General features: G+C 35.2%; 1 protein-coding gene across 3 annotated transcripts in view; it reads right to left on the bottom strand.

Moving 5' to 3' along the window:
- The window catches only part of LOC150102911 (DNA-directed RNA polymerase III subunit RPC5-like), a 459,314-nt gene that overhangs the window by 37,521 nt on the left and 403,460 nt on the right, over positions 1 to 18,333 (bottom strand). For 2 of the 3 annotated variants that reach the window (XM_090397866.1, XM_090397864.1), the window contains exon 15: positions 15,657 to 15,722. The exons of the other annotated variant lie outside the window; for it this stretch is intronic. In XM_090397866.1, the coding sequence (XP_090253992.1) occupies positions 15,657 to 15,722 (66 nt within the window). The remainder of the gene's footprint in view (positions 1 to 15,656; positions 15,723 to 18,333) is intronic. 3 annotated transcript variants of the gene reach the window in all.

Raw genomic sequence — 18,333 nt, forward strand, 5'->3', positions numbered from 1 at the left:
TGTAAATAACTCTTTTGAAGCTAACTGTATATACTGCTTCAATAAGAATATGTTAGAGTGTTAAAAACAAAGGCAATGTTTTTGTCGCCAAAGCTGTACATGGCATTAGAAAGATTGTTATTGAAACTTGTATGTATGAGAAATGCTAGCAGGCTCTCAGTGTAAACATCTCTGAAGTTCATCAGAAAGAGTTCAATAAACTTTCCGATAGCCGGCAACTTACAATCAAAAGAAAGCGGAGGAGAACAAAAGGCGTGCCAAACTTGAAACTTAAAATGAAAGATTCATACCGATTCTTTGGGGGTTGCCAAACTTCATGCGAGGTCTCAGAGGAGGTCTAATAAAAAGGGACTGAAGCAAGCAGAAGGGGTCACGGTGCCAGAATTGCTGTCAGAGCGGAGGAGGCTGCCCGGTCCAGAGTCACCGTCAGAGAGACTGCCTGGATCCATGTGCTTGAAAGAAGAGTTTCCCGCTTCCAGAAAGGAGCCTCTCGGTTCGAAACGTCGCTAGAGAGAGACTACTTCTAGGCCACAGACAAGGTTTCAAATTGCTGAAAGGAAGAGTTCAAATTGCCGGAGAAAAGTTTCCAGGCCAGGTCAATGTCAGACACTCACCAGTGTGTTGCATTTTCATTACAATTTGATGAATCAAACGACTTCACTGATATTGCTCAGTTAATGGTATTTATTCGCATGGTATTTCAAGATTATTCAAGTAAAGAAGAACTTTTGAAAATTATACCATTATTGGGAAGGACTTGGGGAGAAGACATTTTTTCGGCATTTGATGAATTTGTGAAACAATGCAAACTTCCACTTTTTAAACTTGTGTCTATTACTACTGATCGTGCTCCTGCAATGATAGGTAATAAATCAGGCTTCATTTCATTATGTAAAAACGATGACAAATATCCAGATTTTTTAACATACCAGTGTATTATTCACCAACAAGTACTGTGTAGTAAAAGATTAAACACAAAAGATGTTTTGGATATTACATTTAAAATTGTAAGTTCTGTTCGAGGAAAAGCCCTGCAACGGCAGTTATTTAAATTACAGGCAGATGATGATAGGATACTTCTGTTGTACAATAATGTTCGCTGGATCAGCAGAAGTCAATTGTTAGAAAGATTTCTTGTATTAATTAACGATATAAAAAATTTTCTTGATGATAAAGGAGATATTTATCCACAACTGAGTGATAAAAGATGGTTGTTACACTTATCATTTTTAGTAGATTTCTGTACGAAATTAAGTAATTTAAATTTAGAGTTACAAGGTAGAGATAAAAATGTAATTGACATGTTAAGTTCAATAAAAACTTTCCAACAATACTTACTTTTATTAAAGAAAAATATAAATGACCGCGAATTTAGACATCTCCCATTATTAAAATTTTTTGAACAAAATCAAGAAATGCTTCGCTATGATTTAAAAGAATTTATTCGTGAAATAGAATTAGTTGAGGAAGAAATAAATTCAAGATTTAAAGATTTTAATAAAACTGAAATGATTGTATCTTTTATCAATAATCCATTTCAAGAAAACTTGAACATCACAGAAATTTCAAATAAAATTAGTGGGCTGTTTGATATAAACCAAGCTGAAGTAGAACTTGAGATGATAAACATTCAGAATAGTTTACATTTAAAATCAATAAACAATGAAGTCATCTGGAAGTATGCACATGAAAAATTCCCAATATTAACTGATATTGCGTGAAAAATTTTGTCATGTTTCGGATCGAGATACTTGTCAGAATCCGCTTTTTCAAATATGACCGTCATAAAAAATCAATTAAGAAACCAAATTACAAATGATCATTTGGATGATTGTCTGCGATTGGCCACCTCTTCATATTAACTTGACTATGAAAATATTGTGAGGTCCAAACAATGCCAAATTTCACATTAACTTCTTTTTTTTTTTTTTTTTTTTTTTTTTTTTTTTTAATCAACCAGCATTTCCTTGTAACTTGTGGGTTTGTAATCATTCTGTTGTTTTTTCTAACTTTGGTTTTCCAAAATAGAGAAATAAATATTTTATTTCAATATATTCGGTTTTTTTTTGTTGTATTAAAACAATTAAAATGATAAATAAATTTTTAAATACACAAATAAAGTTTTTAGTTGTTTATTTGTGCATAATCAGATATCAGGTTGGGGGAACGTGATCTATATAAGAGAGTAGATCGGCGAATAACTTATATATATGAGAGTAGATCGCCGAATAACTTTCTATAGAAAAGTAGCTCGCGTAGTAAAAAAGGTCGAACACCACTGCCCTATGGCAATACAATTGCACCAAGTGGGATATCCTCCAAAATTTTTATGCTTCTTTTCTATGGTCAGATTTCTGCTTTTTTCTCCTGATCCAAACATCTGCACTCAAGACCTGGTTCTCAAAAAAACACCCTCTGAAGTCCATGATAAAAATGTAACACATGTTCAATGGCTGAATTTAAAAACTCAAACTTCTCATTCAGCTAACACAATGGCCTGAAATAAATGTAAAAAAAGTTGTCAATGATTTCAAAACATACTTCATAAGAATGATATGCAATAAACTTGCCTCCTGCTCAACTGGAGTCAAGCCTTCTGGTCCCTTATTAAGGCTTGGGTGTAACTTCTGCTGTTCCCTGTTCCTACCTGTCTTACATTCTGATGGCACGATGGTAATCTTACCCAAGGATAAGGCAGACCTCTTGGCATCAGTTTTTTCCCTCCAAATGTTTCTTGGATGACCAAGGCAGATTACCACCTGCCATTGCCACACCCAGGGAGAGAGAAAGGAAAAAAAAAAAAGACTAGAAAATTTTCCAAAAATCTTTTCCGAATTAAAATTCTTTTTTTTTTTTTTTTTTATTTATGTTGTGTCGTGTCTTCTATTTCTATACTACTTATGAATTAGCAGTCACATAAGGTGGGAATACCCTCTGGCTCTCGGGAATCATGGCTGTTGTGAACGCAAGGCAAACGAAGTAGTGCTTGGGCAATACTTTGTTTGCCCGAGCCGGGCCAGAGCAGAGATCATGGGTATCGTGTATTGGCGATCACTGCAGATGCTCAGTTATAGGTTGGATGCAATAAGTAGTGTGTATTCTCAAATCATCTACTCAACTCGTCCCCCCCCCCCCAAGATTAAATCTTGAGTGCATCACTGACTCCTGTACCACCACAAACTGCACACTGCATGCCTCCTCTCATCAGATTTCAATATCAGTACTGGAGTACCCCACGGTTCTGTACTCTCACTCACGCTCTTCTTCCTTTATATCAGCGACTTCTCTCTCTCTCTCTCTGACTTCAAATCTTATTCATAGTTTTGCTGCTGATGATACTCTTCATTCCTCTTTTTCATTTGATAAACCCTTTAGTACTCAAATGACAGACATCTCAACATCTTCCATAACTTTGTTAAACACTAATCTCCTCAACATCTTCAACAGGAAGGCAAAGACAATTTAGTAAATTTTAATGCCATAAAAACTCAGGCCTGTCTTATTATCTGCAATAAAGATCCTACTTCATTTCCTCTTACTTTTGATAATGTTCAAATTTCCTTTCATGATCAGCTTTCTCTTCTTGGTCTGTCACATCCAGTTTATCCTAGCACAAGGTGTTGTAGTGTACCAAGCTGGGGAGACTATGTTACATACATATTCTCCCCAGCCTCTAAAAAGCTTGGCATTCTTTTTCCATTCAAAACCTTACTTTTCTTCCTCTCAGCTCCTAACATTTTATAGATCTCAGATCCGACAAACTTGGAATATTGTTTCCACATTTGTGGTGTGCACTCAAAATCTCCCTAAGAATTCTTGATGATATACAGAGAAGGGCAATCTGCTTAATAGGTGATCCTTTTCTCACAAACTCCCTTCGGTCACTTTCCAATAGGCATCCTGTTTATGCATTGTGCCTTTTCTATAGCCAATTTCATGGACACTGCTCCTCTGAAATGGCCAATACCATTCCTCTACTTTCATCTAACTATGTAAGAACTAGAGCAGTTACTGACCAACACTCATATGCTGTCCAACTGGAAACATACCAAACAAACTTCTCATTATCTTCTTTCATTTCATCCAACTGTATTCTTTGTAATAATCTCCTCTATACTGTTTTTCCCACTGAGTATAATTTCCAACTCTTTAAGAAACATATCAATAGGCTACTTTCTCCTTAATCACTTACCCACCCATGGCACTGTAATGTTATAGGCAGTGGTGAGCTATAAGGGGCTCGTGCAAGCCCTTTGTTAAATTTTTCTCAAATTTGCGAGCCTCTTGTTCTTCTTGTTTACTTTTTTATTTCTTCAAAAAAAAAAAAAAATTTTTTTTTTTTTTTTTTGAAGCATGTTAAGCGACAAACTCATACGGTAACCTAACAAAAATTAGTCTATTCTCAGTGTATAGATTATTTCGAATTATTGTTTCAACTCCTCTATAACGAATGCACCCAAGTTTGAAAATAAAATAAGTGCATGCGCAATCTTTACCATTCTCCCTTCTGGTAGCCAATCGTATGGTAAAACCAGCAGCCAATCAGATGTTTTATAAAAGATTATCATATGGTAAAACCAGTAGCCAATCAGATGTTTTATAAAAGATTATCAAAGATTTCATTCTTATTATATTTTTATAGTTAAAAAATGTTGTTCTTATATAAGATAAATTAACACAGTTGATTGTGTGCAAATATTTCATGTTTAGATCATGAAATATTTGTTTGAAAATGATAGCCTTTAGAGGTTGATTGTCCTCTTATACTTTTTGATTGGAATTTGTACACAAGCTGTATTAATAAAAGTTCTTGCGTGAAATATGGCTTTTTTTTTTTTCCCCTTGACGATGCGAGCCCTTTATTAAAATTCCCATAGCTAGCCATTGGTTATAGGTCCTGTAAACTTTTATGTGTGGGTTTATCACAAAAAAAATAAATAAAAAATAATAAATAAATAAAATTAAATTAAATTAACTATATAAATATATATAACATCATATATTTTTTCGGGATATAAAAGTTTGGTACACTACATCAAAAGATCAGTTTTCCATGAAGTAGCAAATATGCATGATACATGAATGCCACAAGAAACGATGCATGTCAAAACTTATTGAATTCATCAAACCCTTATTACTCTGTTCTATGTCTGTCAAATAAATTTGCTTGCAAACACTTGTGTATTTATTAACCTGTCATACTGCTTATCAAAACTAATATCAGTCATTTTTTTTATTTTTAATTTAATTTTTTTAAAATCTAGATCCCTGATGACAGGGATCAGATTTAACAACTAAAAAATGTCATCAACTAAATCATCAGTTCCCAACCGGTGGTACACGTACGTGCTGGGCCGTTCAGGGGTACACGAAAAAGAATCAGTAATGGCAAAAAAACAAGTAAAGTAAACAAAATGCAAAACATTAATTATGGAACAATAAATGTTAAGTTTGAATCACTGCTAATGGAGACACTTCAAAACTAGCTCACATTAGTGAATGATGATTGGTGAGGGCATGGCTACGCTGTTACGCAAATTGGAGCAGATGGGAATGGATATTAAATTGGTGATATGGATAGGAGAATGGCTCAGGGAGAGATACCATAAGGTGGTGTATGGAGGAGCCGAGTCCAGAATGAGGCAGGTGACCAGTGGTGTGCCTCAGGGCTCTGTGCTTGGGCCAATGTTGTTTAATTTGTATATAAATGATATAGGAAACGGCTTAAAGGGAGATATTCAGTTGTTTGCTGATGATGCAAAGTTGTGTAGTGCAATAAAAAATCAAGCTGATGTTGAAAGTTTGCAGGAGGATTTAAATAAGCTGGTAAAATGGGCAAAAGAAAATGGATGTCAGTTCAATGTGGAAAAGTGTAAAGTCATGCATTTTGGGATTAAAAGATTACCAGCTGTGTACTACATCGATGGAAAGGTACTCCAAGAGATTGATGAGGCTAGGGACTTAGGGGTATTGGTAGATAGGGAGATGAAGTTCAGAGGACACATTGCTAAGGTGTCCAAGATTGCACATAGGATTACTTGGTTGTTGAGGAACACACTGACATCCAGAGATAAAGAGGTTATTATTCCCCTTTATAAAGCATTGATACTTCCACATTTGGATTACTGTGCTCAGGTCTGGTCACCTGGATTCCTTGGAGATGAGGAGGCTGTGGAGAGGGTTCAGAGAAGAGTGACCAAGTTGGTGAGTGATATAAAAAATGCTCCCTACTTTGATAGATTGAGAGCTTGTGGATTGCAGAGATTGGTTGATAGGCGAAGAAGAGGGGATATGATAGAAACATTCAAATTACTAAAAGGTTTTTATAGGATTGATGCAGGGGAAATGTTTCAGCTGTGTGATAGTGATGGAAGAACAAGAGGTCATCTCTGGAAATTAAAGAAGAGTGTGGTTAACAAAGGTGTCAGAACAAGGTTTTTTGCCTGGAGGGTGGTGAATGAGTGGAATTCATTGCCTGACAGTTGTGAGCTCTTCGTCTGTAAATGAATTCAAGAAGAGATATGACAGATATTGTTTTGCTAGTTTGGGTCTCCCGCGATGAGTCTACTGACTCCATGGAGATACCCGTAATAATAATAATAATGGCTATGAACTTCCCAAACCAACTCTTCTACCAATCATTACGCACAGCTTATGTGTTACTTTGTCACCCATCCTCCTTTCCAGAACAATCGCATGTTACTAAGAAATGATAATTTCTTAGTACAGATCATTAACCAATTGAAACAATGTTTCAATCAACTAGTGATCTGTATACCAATTATTACAGACTTTTCAGATAACACAAATAAATATTATTAATAATAATAAATTAAAAGTCTGTTAAATACTTCATCATCATTATCAATATTTAACATGAAGCTATACTTATTTCTGTGTTATGAATATTGTAAAATTAAATCTGTGGTTGGTACTTTTAGTGTAGTAATTTTCCTTTCCCAATTCATTACCTCATTTCCACTATTTTACATTAAGATAAGCACTGAACAAAAGTGTCAGTATTTAAAACCAAGGGGTGCAATTTATAGAAATGGATTTAAAAGGGGTATACAAGTGGAAAAAGATTGGGAACCACTGAATTAAACACACACACACACACATGAAATGTTTACTTTTATATGAAAAAATCCTTGTTATGATGATCTGAAGAAGAGTAAATATATGGCTGTACATCATTCACTTTCTGTATTAAAAAAAAAAAAGCTTATCAGTGAGTTGGTAATGTACCTCCATGGGTTAAGATTCTTACTAATGAGACTTCAATAAAATCTAAAATTGGTCTCGAAAGCAACTCTCACGATAATGAAAGACAATACACACTTCCTAGGGAAGCAACTTAATAACACAATATTAATTAAGGAAACTTAGTTATTTCAACATGTGTATGAAAAAAGTTATTTATATAGTTCTTTACGAAACCTTCATTGATTGTTAGTACCACTTCATGTTAGTGACAAAGTTGAAATTAAAACTTCAAAGTGCATTTAAGAAAGAAAAAGAAGCTCAAGAACTGTATTTGATACAGGTTGATGTTAGTAGTGTCGTAGTTGGAGAATTAAGTAGTAGTGGAGAGGATGAGATGTATTTAGCGAAGTAGAGTAGTGTGCCCTCCCACGATGAGTCCTTGGACTCCCTTGCAGTGTCACATAATAATAATAATAATAAAATGTCCTACAGTAAAATGCTTTGATGATAGCTGAGAAATAATTGCTAGCAAAGTTACCTATCAACTAAGAAATCTTTTAATATGATGTTTAATGAAAAGACAGACACTAGAGCCTACTTTCATTTCCTTTGAGATAAAGGTTGCTCCAGTAAGGCTTTTTTTTTTTTTTGCTTTTCCCATTTTCTTCATAAAAACAACAGAACATTACTTCATAATATTATTATTATTTTTTTTAGCATTCACTACCACAATATACATCCCCGTGTTGGGGAAGGTAGTAGAATACCCCAACTGCACTCCTGCATATCGTAAAAGGTGATAAATGGAGACATAGTCCCCGGGATTATAGACGGGTCCTCCTTCTGGGTTGGGCAAAGGGCTAATCATCTCTTTCTGTAAAAAGTTATTTGATTATGGAAACTGCAAATCTGATTAACAAATGTTCTTGGTGACAGACATGACTTGCAAGACCCCAGAAGATGGTTATTTAGCCTGGTCTGATGTGGATAACGTATATATGACACACCAAGGGGAAAGCCTTCTGGAACTCTTGATGATGAACGAGTCACTTATGAAGCCACAAAAAATTTAAAAGATTGGACCATGGAATGTCAGAACACTGTACCAGGTAGGAAAAACTAGAGAGGTAACAAATGAAATGGGCAATTACAACTTAGACATCTTAGGTATCAGCAAACTCAAATGAACTGGTTTTGGTCGACTTATAACTAGAGACAACAAGACAAATATTGTACTCTGGATCAGAGGAGAAACATGAAAAAGGAGTTGCACTAATACTGAACCCAAAAGTAATCAAAAACTTTATGGAATGAGAACCAGTAAATGAGAGAACTATAAAAGCCAGGTTCTATTCTAAATTTATCAAACTTTCTGTTGTACAGGTTTACGCACCTACTAATGATGCAAATGAGGAAATAAAAGAATGCTTTTATGAACAACTCCAAAAGCTAATAACTTCTATTCCAAAACATGATATGATAATACTCATTAGCAATGTTAATGCAAAAGTGAGTAAAAGGGCATGTTTTGAAGAAAACTAATTAGTTTTTAAGGCTTGTGGAGACCGAAATGAAAATGGCATGTTTGTATCCTTTTGTGAAATGAACAACTTTGTCATAGGAGGAAGTAAATTTAAGCACAAAGAAATATATAAACTGACTTGGCCTTTGCCAGGCAGCAATACAAGAAACCAAACTGATCATGCTATTAATATAAATTTGTAAGATCCATGTTTGATGTGAGAGTCAAACATGGTGCAGATGTTGGTTCTGACCACTTCTTGTTAGTGAACGAAGTTGAAATTAAAACTTCAAAGCATATTAAGAAAGAAAAGATGTTCAAGAACTGCATTTGATACTGAAAAATTAACAATTAAAGAAACAAGGGAAAAGTTTGCTTTGGAGATAAAGAACAGATTCAATACATTAGAAATAGAGGAAAATCAAGATGTAACAGCAGAAAATGACAAAGTAGAAGAATACTGGAAAAAATTCAGGAACACCTACAATGAAGTTGCTGAAAATGTAATTGGTAAACGAAAAAAAAAAAAAAAAAAGGAATGGTTAACTGCAGAAACTTGGAAGATCATCGAAGAGAGAAAAAAGGTAAAGATAAAGAGAAAATTATTAATGAATAATAAAAATTCAGAACAATTATACAAGGTATATAGTAAATGTTACAATGAACTAAACAGAAGTGTAAAGCAAGCTGCAAGAGTTGACAGGAGAAAATATATTGATGAATTAGCAAAAGAAGCACAACATGCTGTGAAAAATAAACAAATTAAACAACTTTATCATATTATAAAATGAAACAATGGCAAACACAAAAAAGCAACTCCCTCCACTAGAGACAAACAAGGAAAGTTATTGACAATTGACTCTAAAATTGAAGCAAGATGGAGGGAATATTTTGATGAAACCTTGAATAAAAAGGCAGATACATGATCTCAACAGGTGCAAAATATTACAACTAGTACCTACTTTGAACATTTCTGAAGACGAGATCTTGTTGAATGAAGTCAAAGATGCTGTGAGGGCCCTAAAATCTAACAAAGAATGCAGAAATGACAATATAGATGCCGAAATGTTAAAGGTTGTTCTTAACACAACTACAACTAAATTTCAAAGGTTATATAATGAAATATGGAAGACTGAGAAAATTCCTCAACAATGGAAAGAAGCAGTAATTATAAAAATTCCAAAAAAAAAAAAAAGGAGATCTGACCAAGTGTGAAAATTGGAGAGGAATAAGTCTGCTTTCAATTCCCACAAAAGTTTTTACCAAAATTTTAATCTCTTTTACTTAAGAGATTAAAAAAGGAAATCGAAAACTTATTAAGTGAAGAACAGGCAGGTTTCCGGACCAGCTGTGGAACCATCCAACAAATATAACTGAACAATGTATAGAAAATTTATTTATCACTAGGTTAGACTATAATAGATTTAGTTTAATCCTTTATCCCAACTTGGTGTTGCACTACTTACTGGATAAGATAGTACAACACTATATTTAGTCCTGAAGATATTTTCAGGCGCAAACTTTGTTTGCTCTCACTGGGATAAAGGATTAAACTAAATCTATTATATTGAACAATGTATAGAATTTCAAGCTCCACTCTACCTGAACTTCATCGATTTTAGTAAAGCGTTTGACTCAGTAAATAGAAACTTTGGAAAATATTAGAAGAATACAGAATACCTTATAAATTTCTCAACACTATCAAGAATATGTATAATGGCAGCAAGTCTTGCATGAAAGTAGATGGAAAACTTACAGACTTCTTTATCATAGAAATCTGAGAGTTAGGCAGGGTTGTGTTCTATCTGGTCTATTATTTATAATCCTAATTGATTGGATTATGAAAAACTCAATCAATCATCAAAAGAGAGGCATTCATTGGGACTTTACATCCACACTGGAAGATCTTGATTTTGCTGAAGACATAGTGCTCCTGTCCTCTAAGTTAAATGACTTACAGCTAAAAACTGATGACTTTGCTCATCGTGCAGAAACTGTGGGTCTTCATATAAACAAGAAGAAAACCAAGGTCATGCGGATAAATGAAAAATCAAATAAAGAAATTAAGTTAAAAAATGAAACAATTGAAGATGTTGATGCTTTTACATACCTCAGATCAATAATAAATAAACAAGGCAGCACCAATGAAGACATTTTACAAAGAATTGCTAAAGCTCAAAACTGTTTCAAGTCATTAAATAAATTATGGAACGCATCAAATATTACAGTTAAAGTGAAAACTAATATCTATAAATATATTTTGTGAGTGGTACTGCTATATGGTTAACTTGGAAACTTACCAAGGCACAATGTAACAAATTGGATAATTTGCAAAACAAATATTTAAGAAGAATTTTAAAATTTTTCTGGCTAAATACAATCACTAATGAGGAACTTTTAAACAAAACTTTCTCCAAGTCAATAGATGAAGAGATTCGCCTAAGAAGATGGAAATGGACAGTTCATGTTTTATGCATGTGGACAGAATTCCCCAAATAGCATTGAGTTGGGCACCAGAAGGGAGAACACTCTAGAGGTCACTCAAAATTAATTTGGAGAAGAATGATGGAATCTGAAATGAATAAGGCAGGATGGGCGGGGGTAGAAGCAAGAGTAGCTGCGAAGGACAGGGGCAGATGGTAAACCAGAGTTGCAGCCTTATGTGCAAGTAGGCACAGAAAGCATTGATGACCACAATACACGACATAGAAGTTAGTTACAGTTAGTAGTATAATTGATTCAGCAAAGTCTATGATTATTACATTCTTATCTATTTTCTTCAGAAATATTGCAAGAAGCTAGTGAGTGTACATTAGGCTCAGAGCTCTAGTCTCATGCTCAAACAGTGATCTGAGTAAGCACTAGTCTATAAAAGAAATGTAAAAAGAACTCTGAATTTTTTGAAAAAAAAATATGATTTGGTTCAGTTTATTATATGAAAGAGTAATATAAGGATCATTAAATCACTTAAGGAATTGAACAACGTAGATACGAATATAAATTAAATTACACTTTAATAAATATTTCCGATATTTCGACAACGTCACGTTGCCATTTTCTAAATGAAACTACAAAAAAAGGCACGTGCACATAGGCACTACAACACAGTAACTGAGAATGAAGAGATGAAGCTATTATTCTCCTAAAAGTCCTGATGGTGCCCTCTAGCAGACTAAGTAGGTGTTCTTGGCCTTTGGGCTGAAGGTCTGCTGATGTAAGCCTCCCAAATTTGGGGCAGTCGCATACAACCAAATATTGTTGAGGTTTGGAGAGTTTCTTAGGGCTGAGGCTGATTCCATAAATAGTCTTTTGAATTTGTATTTGCTACGGTGTATTACTGCAGCTTTCTTCCACCGTATTCTGTGGCATGTATCCAGAGCATGGTCAGCAAGACCAGAATGGCTATACTTGTGAAAACGGATGTAGTCCCTGTGTTCAGAAATTCTGATATTCGCTGTCCTGCCTGTTTGGCCAAAGTAAGACAGTTTACAACTGCAAGGGACATGGTATACACCAGGTAGATCTAGGGGAAGTGGTTGGTCTTTGGTGGAACAGATAAGGGATGCCAATTTTCTGTAAGGCTTGTAACAGGAGGTCAGGGCATGTTTTTTAAAATTTTGGTAATTTTTTCCGAGGTGCCTCGGATGTAGGGAATGGTGATGGATTTAGAGTAATCCTTGTTGTGGAGGGGGGGGGGAGCTGTGGTTTGTAGGTTTTAATATTTTTTGGATTTTTTTGTGGGGGGGGGGGGGTAGCCATTGGCTGAGAAAGTGTTGAAGATGTGATTTAGTTCAGTGTTTAGGGCCATGTCATTAGAACAGATTAGTTTAGCCCTGTTGTATAGTGTTTACACCACTCCATATTGTTGTGAAGGGGGGGGGGGGGGGGAGAATTGTTGGTGAATGTATCTACCTGTATGGGTGGGTTTTCTATAAACTGAGAAAACCATGGTTCCATTAGGCTGGCAGGTGACTAGTGTGTCTAGGAAAGGGAGGCTGTTGTTTTCCTCTTTTTCCAGGGTGAACTTGATTCTGGGGTGTTGGTTGTTTAAGTGTGTTAAGAAGGAGAGGTGTGTTTCAGAGCCATGTGGCCAGATAGCGAAGACATCATCAACGTAGCGAAGCCATATGGTTGGTTTTTGTGGGGCAGAGGCTAAGGCTTTTTCCTCAAAGGTCTCCATAAAGAAATTGGCCAAGGGTGGGGAGAGTGGTGAACCCATAGCTGTCCCCTCTATTTGTTTGTAGAATTTTCCCTGCCGAATGAAATAGCCTGAGTTCATTGTGAACTGAAATAGGGCTGAAATATTGGGAGAAAATTTAGCTTGGATTAGCTCTAAAGTTTCCTTGAGTGGGACATTTGTGAATAAGGAGATGTCAAAACTGACCATTATGTTAGTATGTTGGAGTTTAAGGTTTTCTATGCTGGCTTTGAAATAGGCTGAGTTTTTTATGTGTGATGGTGTGTTGCCAGTATAGTGTGTGAGCTCTTTGGCCAAATGTTTAGCTAATTTGTATGTGGGGGAATCAATGTCATCCAGTATGGGACGTAATGGCACATTTTCTTCATGCATTTTTGGGAGTCCGTAAATACGAGGGGAGATATAGAGTTAAATGGCTTTAATCTGTTGGTAACTTCTACAGGCCAAGAAGTGACTTTCTTGAGGAGCCTGTGAAGTTTTCAAATTTGTGAGTTGGTGGGATTGTATTCGATAGGGAGGTAAGTAGCCCGATCTAATAGAAGAGCATTAAGCTTACCTGTGTAGTCCTTTTGGTTAAGTACTACAATTGCATTTCCCCTATCCACTTTGGTGATAACTAATTCTTTATTATTCCTCATTTCCTGTAGAGCTTTATATTCCTTGTTGGATATGTTGGTTTTTGGTGGTTTTGCTATGGAGAGGACACAAGCTACATCCAGTCTTACACTGTTGCCGATTTGATGTGGAAGGGAAGGTGGCTGATTCCCCATTCGATATGGATCATAATATCCTCACTAGGTATTTTTCTTGGAGCAATGGCGAAGTTGTGGCCACGTGAAAGCGCGTTGTGCTTCAGGCTTCAGGGTGACTGAAGAAAGGTTGATTACGGTGTTGGTAGCAAGTTTTGGATTGACGGTAGAGTTCTTTTTTAATTTTTCGAATTTTTTCATCTGTCGGCCTCGTATTTTTTCAAATTCTTTGTCTGCAGCGGAACACAAGACGTCATGTAAAATAGACCAAAGTTCGTGATTTAAAGTGCATGAAAGCTCATCTTAGAAGGCACGAATAGCTTTGTTAATGTCTGCTACGAGAAACCACGTGGCGGTGATTTGTTTGCGAAGCAACGCGCAGCTAGCGTGGTTATATATACGGAGAGCTTTTTGTTAAACAAAACGGTGCTTGAATTTTACACAGTTCAGGATTACCTTATTATCCCGACAGCCTTTCAGGAAAGTTAGACGATTTAATTGTCTAGACAGCTTCAACTTCATTTTACCATATTGGCGGGCCTTCCGTGCGATCGTATCTCCGTGGATAATGTCAATTCTCATAGAGAGGCTTATACGTTCGTTATGCATTATTAAATCACTTAAGGAATTGAACAACATAGATACGAATATAAATTAAATTACACTTTAATAAATATTTCCGATATTTCGGCAACGTTATGTTGCCATTTTCAAAAGGAACTTACATTTGCAGTTGTAAACTGTCTTACATTGGCTAAACAGGCAGGACAGCAAATATCAGAATTTCTGAACACAAGGACTACATCCATTTTCACAAGTACAGCCATTCTGGTCTTGCAGACCATGCTCTGGATACATGCCACAGAATACAGTGGAAGAAAGCTACAGTAATACACCGTAGCAAATACAAATTCGAAAGACTATTTATGGAATTAGCCTCAGCCCTAAGAAACTCTCCAAACCTCAACAAATTTGGTTGTATGCGACTGCATACAACCAAATTTGTTGAGGTTTGACGTAATTAAATGACACTTTAATAAATATTTCAGATATTTCGGCATATCTGAAATATATGTTGACGTAATTAAATTACACTTTAATAAATATTTCAGATATTTCGGCAACATCACATTGCCATTTTCAAAAGGAACTTACAAAAAAAAGGCTGTGTTGTACTGTGTTACTGTGTTGTGGTGACTACGTGCACGTAGGCACTACAACACAGTAACTGGGAATGAAGAGATCAAGCCCACTAGAGGGTACCATCAGGACTTTTAGGAGAATAATAGCTTGATCTCTTCATTCTCAGTTACTGTGTTGTAGTGCCTACATGCACGTGCCTTTTTTTGTAAGTTCCTTTTGAAAATGGCAACGTGATGTTGCCGAAATATCTTAAATATTTATTAAAGTGTAATTTAATTACGTTGTTCAATTCCTTAAGTGATTTAATAATGCATAACCAATGTATAAGCCTGTCTACGATAATATAAGGATCATTTGAAGTTTTTTTTTTAAAACGTAAACTATACCTTCAATTTTATTTTTCTTTTATGTATAAGATATTTAATTCAATTTCAAATGTAGTCTTCTTGAATAGTATATTATTTCAATACTAACTTTATACATATCAAGCACTGATAACTTATACCTGTACACAAATAACAACACAGATAACAGTGTATCAGTTGATGTGCATGTGTGTGTGTGTGTGTGAACATGCATGTGCACAAACACACAGAATAATACACATGACAGTATAGACTCTTACTAAAGCAAACTTGAAGGATCACAGGATCAGTTTATTATAATACACTTAGTAAATTTCATATCGCTCATTATCGTACCTATGGGAGTTTGGTAAGAACTTTTCAGTAGTTTGTTACAGTGAGTGAGATTGTAATAGTAGCATATGCCATAGTGAGTTGACTGTATGGCCATTGGCCTTATCTGAATATGTGTGTAAAAATTACAGTTTACATACCCTGTCTAGGCGATCTCCATACTTGACGAATGCATATAATGGTTCGGGATTTGTGTTCTGAGGCCACTAGATAAATTTAAAAAAAAAAAAAAAAAAAAAAAAAAAAAAAAAAAAAAAAAAAAGCTTTATTTACAATATTTAAACTCCTTAGATATATAGCTGTGTGAACACAAAATTCATTCAATCTAAGATATTTAAAGAAACTCCACATAAAATAAACAATATACATGAAAACAGATCAGAACAGCAGAGATATTGAAGATGTGGGAGGGGGGGGGGACTATCTCTCCCTCTCTCTACTGCTTTCCTCTTTTGAAATATGTGATAGTTTCATTCCCAAAAATATACCAATCTCCTTGTATGTATTATTATCATCACCCCCCCCTACCCAAGATGCTTTATTCATTATGTAGAATTACGGAGACAAATTTCTTTGTTAGAGCAATTACTCTACCTTAAACTAAAATAAAATAATTGATATTTCAACCCCTTTATATTAAGGTTATCATGACACACACACACACACACACACACACACACACACACACACACAGACAGGGGCACAAGCTACATCAACACTCTAGCAACTCTAGCAACTGTAGTTATGAAACTATAACTCTGGTTATGGTTTCATAACTACAGAAACTGAAAAATTAAATAATAAAAAATAAAAATATTAAAAGTAATAATTATGCACTTAAATAACTGAAATAACATCAATTGCTGTTAGTTTTCATGTTTAATCCTCTACAGTACTATTATTTAAGTTTTAGATTACTTACTGTCCATCCTCAACGATTATATATTGATCTACATTTCAAATTGTATCTTATGTTAGAGGTTTTTGGAGTTATGCCATTGTTTTTCTGCTTTTCCATTCCCAGATGCTATATAGTTTGCAGATGGGCCTTTCAGACTCTTGTAACTGTTAAGCCAAGAGTAGGAAAGGCACATCAGCAATCCACCAATCCTCAGCTTCTTGTGGTGTGGTTCTATGAAACTCGTTAAGTACTGTAGAATGTGTATGATGTAATTGCACATCTTAAAATGTTGTCACAAAATGCCCTATAGATTAGTATTTTTATGTGTTTACTAGCAATGTCTTTTAACCGATATAGTTTGCTTGCTATTATCCTGAGTTAGTTGTGTAGATAATATGTATGGCTATTCCAACTTTGATCAGCATCTAAGTGTAGTCCGAGATAACATGTCGTTTTTACGTATGTAATGGTTGTGGTTTTAGGATCGGTGCTTTGTGTACGGGAGAATGGATGTCAGATAGCGAAATATTTAGTTTCTATGGGTGGAGTCTGGTGGTTTTTGAATATCATTAGCTTTGTTTTTTCAGGGTTTATGTATATGCCATTTTCAGTTAGCCAGTTAGTGAGAAGCTGATGTTGTGTTGCGTATTTGTATAAGCTAAATTTGCATTGTTGTGAATGGATACTATGGCCATGTCATCTGTATGTATTGCAGACAACAGAAATATTACTTTTAGGGGAAGATGGCTGATATTGTGTGTGCGTGTGTGTGTATATATATGTTAAACAGAATGGAAGAAAGAACAGCTCTTTGTGGTACTCCAAAGGTTACATATAGCTCTTTGCTGTGCACTGATCCTATATGCAATGTGCTTTCTGTTTTCCTGTATGCTTTGAACCACTGGAGTAGATGACCTCTGATTCTGATATGTGGAATTGGAGGTCAATAAGGTTTTGTGTGTTAGTGTGCTCCATTATTTGGTTGATTACAGACAACGTGGCGATGGGTCTGTAATTACTTATAACATTTCTTTTTCCATGTTTATGTATGGAAATGATTAACACAGTCTTTAGTGTTTCATGTATGTGCCCTGTTTCAAAGATTTTATTTAACAGTTTTAGTACAACCTAACATAGGTTAGTTTAGTGTTTTTTTGAGGCCTTTCAGTCAGATTCTGTCTATTCCTGGTCCTTTGTTAGGGTTAAATTGATGAATTGCAATAATAATAACTGACTGGAAGAAACCAAATGTAAAACATGGACTGCAGAAGAAAACAGAGAAGTTATGAAATGTTTTTACAGATCAACACCAGAAAAACGGAGTTTTAGAAAGCATATGCATTTAATATGGAAACAAAAATTCCCAGAATCTGCAATAATAGAACAAGACTTATGGACCAAAAGAATTTCATTTTCCACAACAAAATATTTACTTGAGCTGCATGAGTTACATAATTGCCAACCTGGTTAGCAGAGTAGTCAACATATCCACTCTTCAGCCAAAAGGCTGTGGGTTTGAATCCTGATGTGGGCATGGATGTTGTGATCGTCTGTGAAAATACTAGTAGTGGTGGACAGTAGATGCAGTTGGTGGATGAAGTTGAGTGGTGGAGAGTAGGAGTTGTAGAGTAGGTGCCCTCCCTCGATGAGTCTTGGACTCCATGGAAGTGTCAAATAATAATAATAATAAACCAAAAACTCCAGTAACAGCAAATCATCAGGAGGTAACTATATCTAACTTTGAAATTCAACTCAGTAAACATCAAGCTGACGACATACCTCAGAATGTTTTGACAGAAGTGCAGTGTAAAATGAAGTTAGGGATATTGGAACATATGAACTCCATAAATGACTGTGTAAGACTACCACCATTAAAAGCTTTACATAAATCTAAGCTAAAACAACTGCTCTTAGAC

The sequence above is a fragment of the Typopeltis vanoorti genome, chromosome 9, assembly GCF_054136105.1.
Source record: "Typopeltis vanoorti isolate ZY-2024b chromosome 9, IOZ_Tvanoo_1.0, whole genome shotgun sequence".
NCBI classification, from domain to species: domain Eukaryota; kingdom Metazoa; phylum Arthropoda; class Arachnida; order Uropygi; family Thelyphonidae; genus Typopeltis; species Typopeltis vanoorti.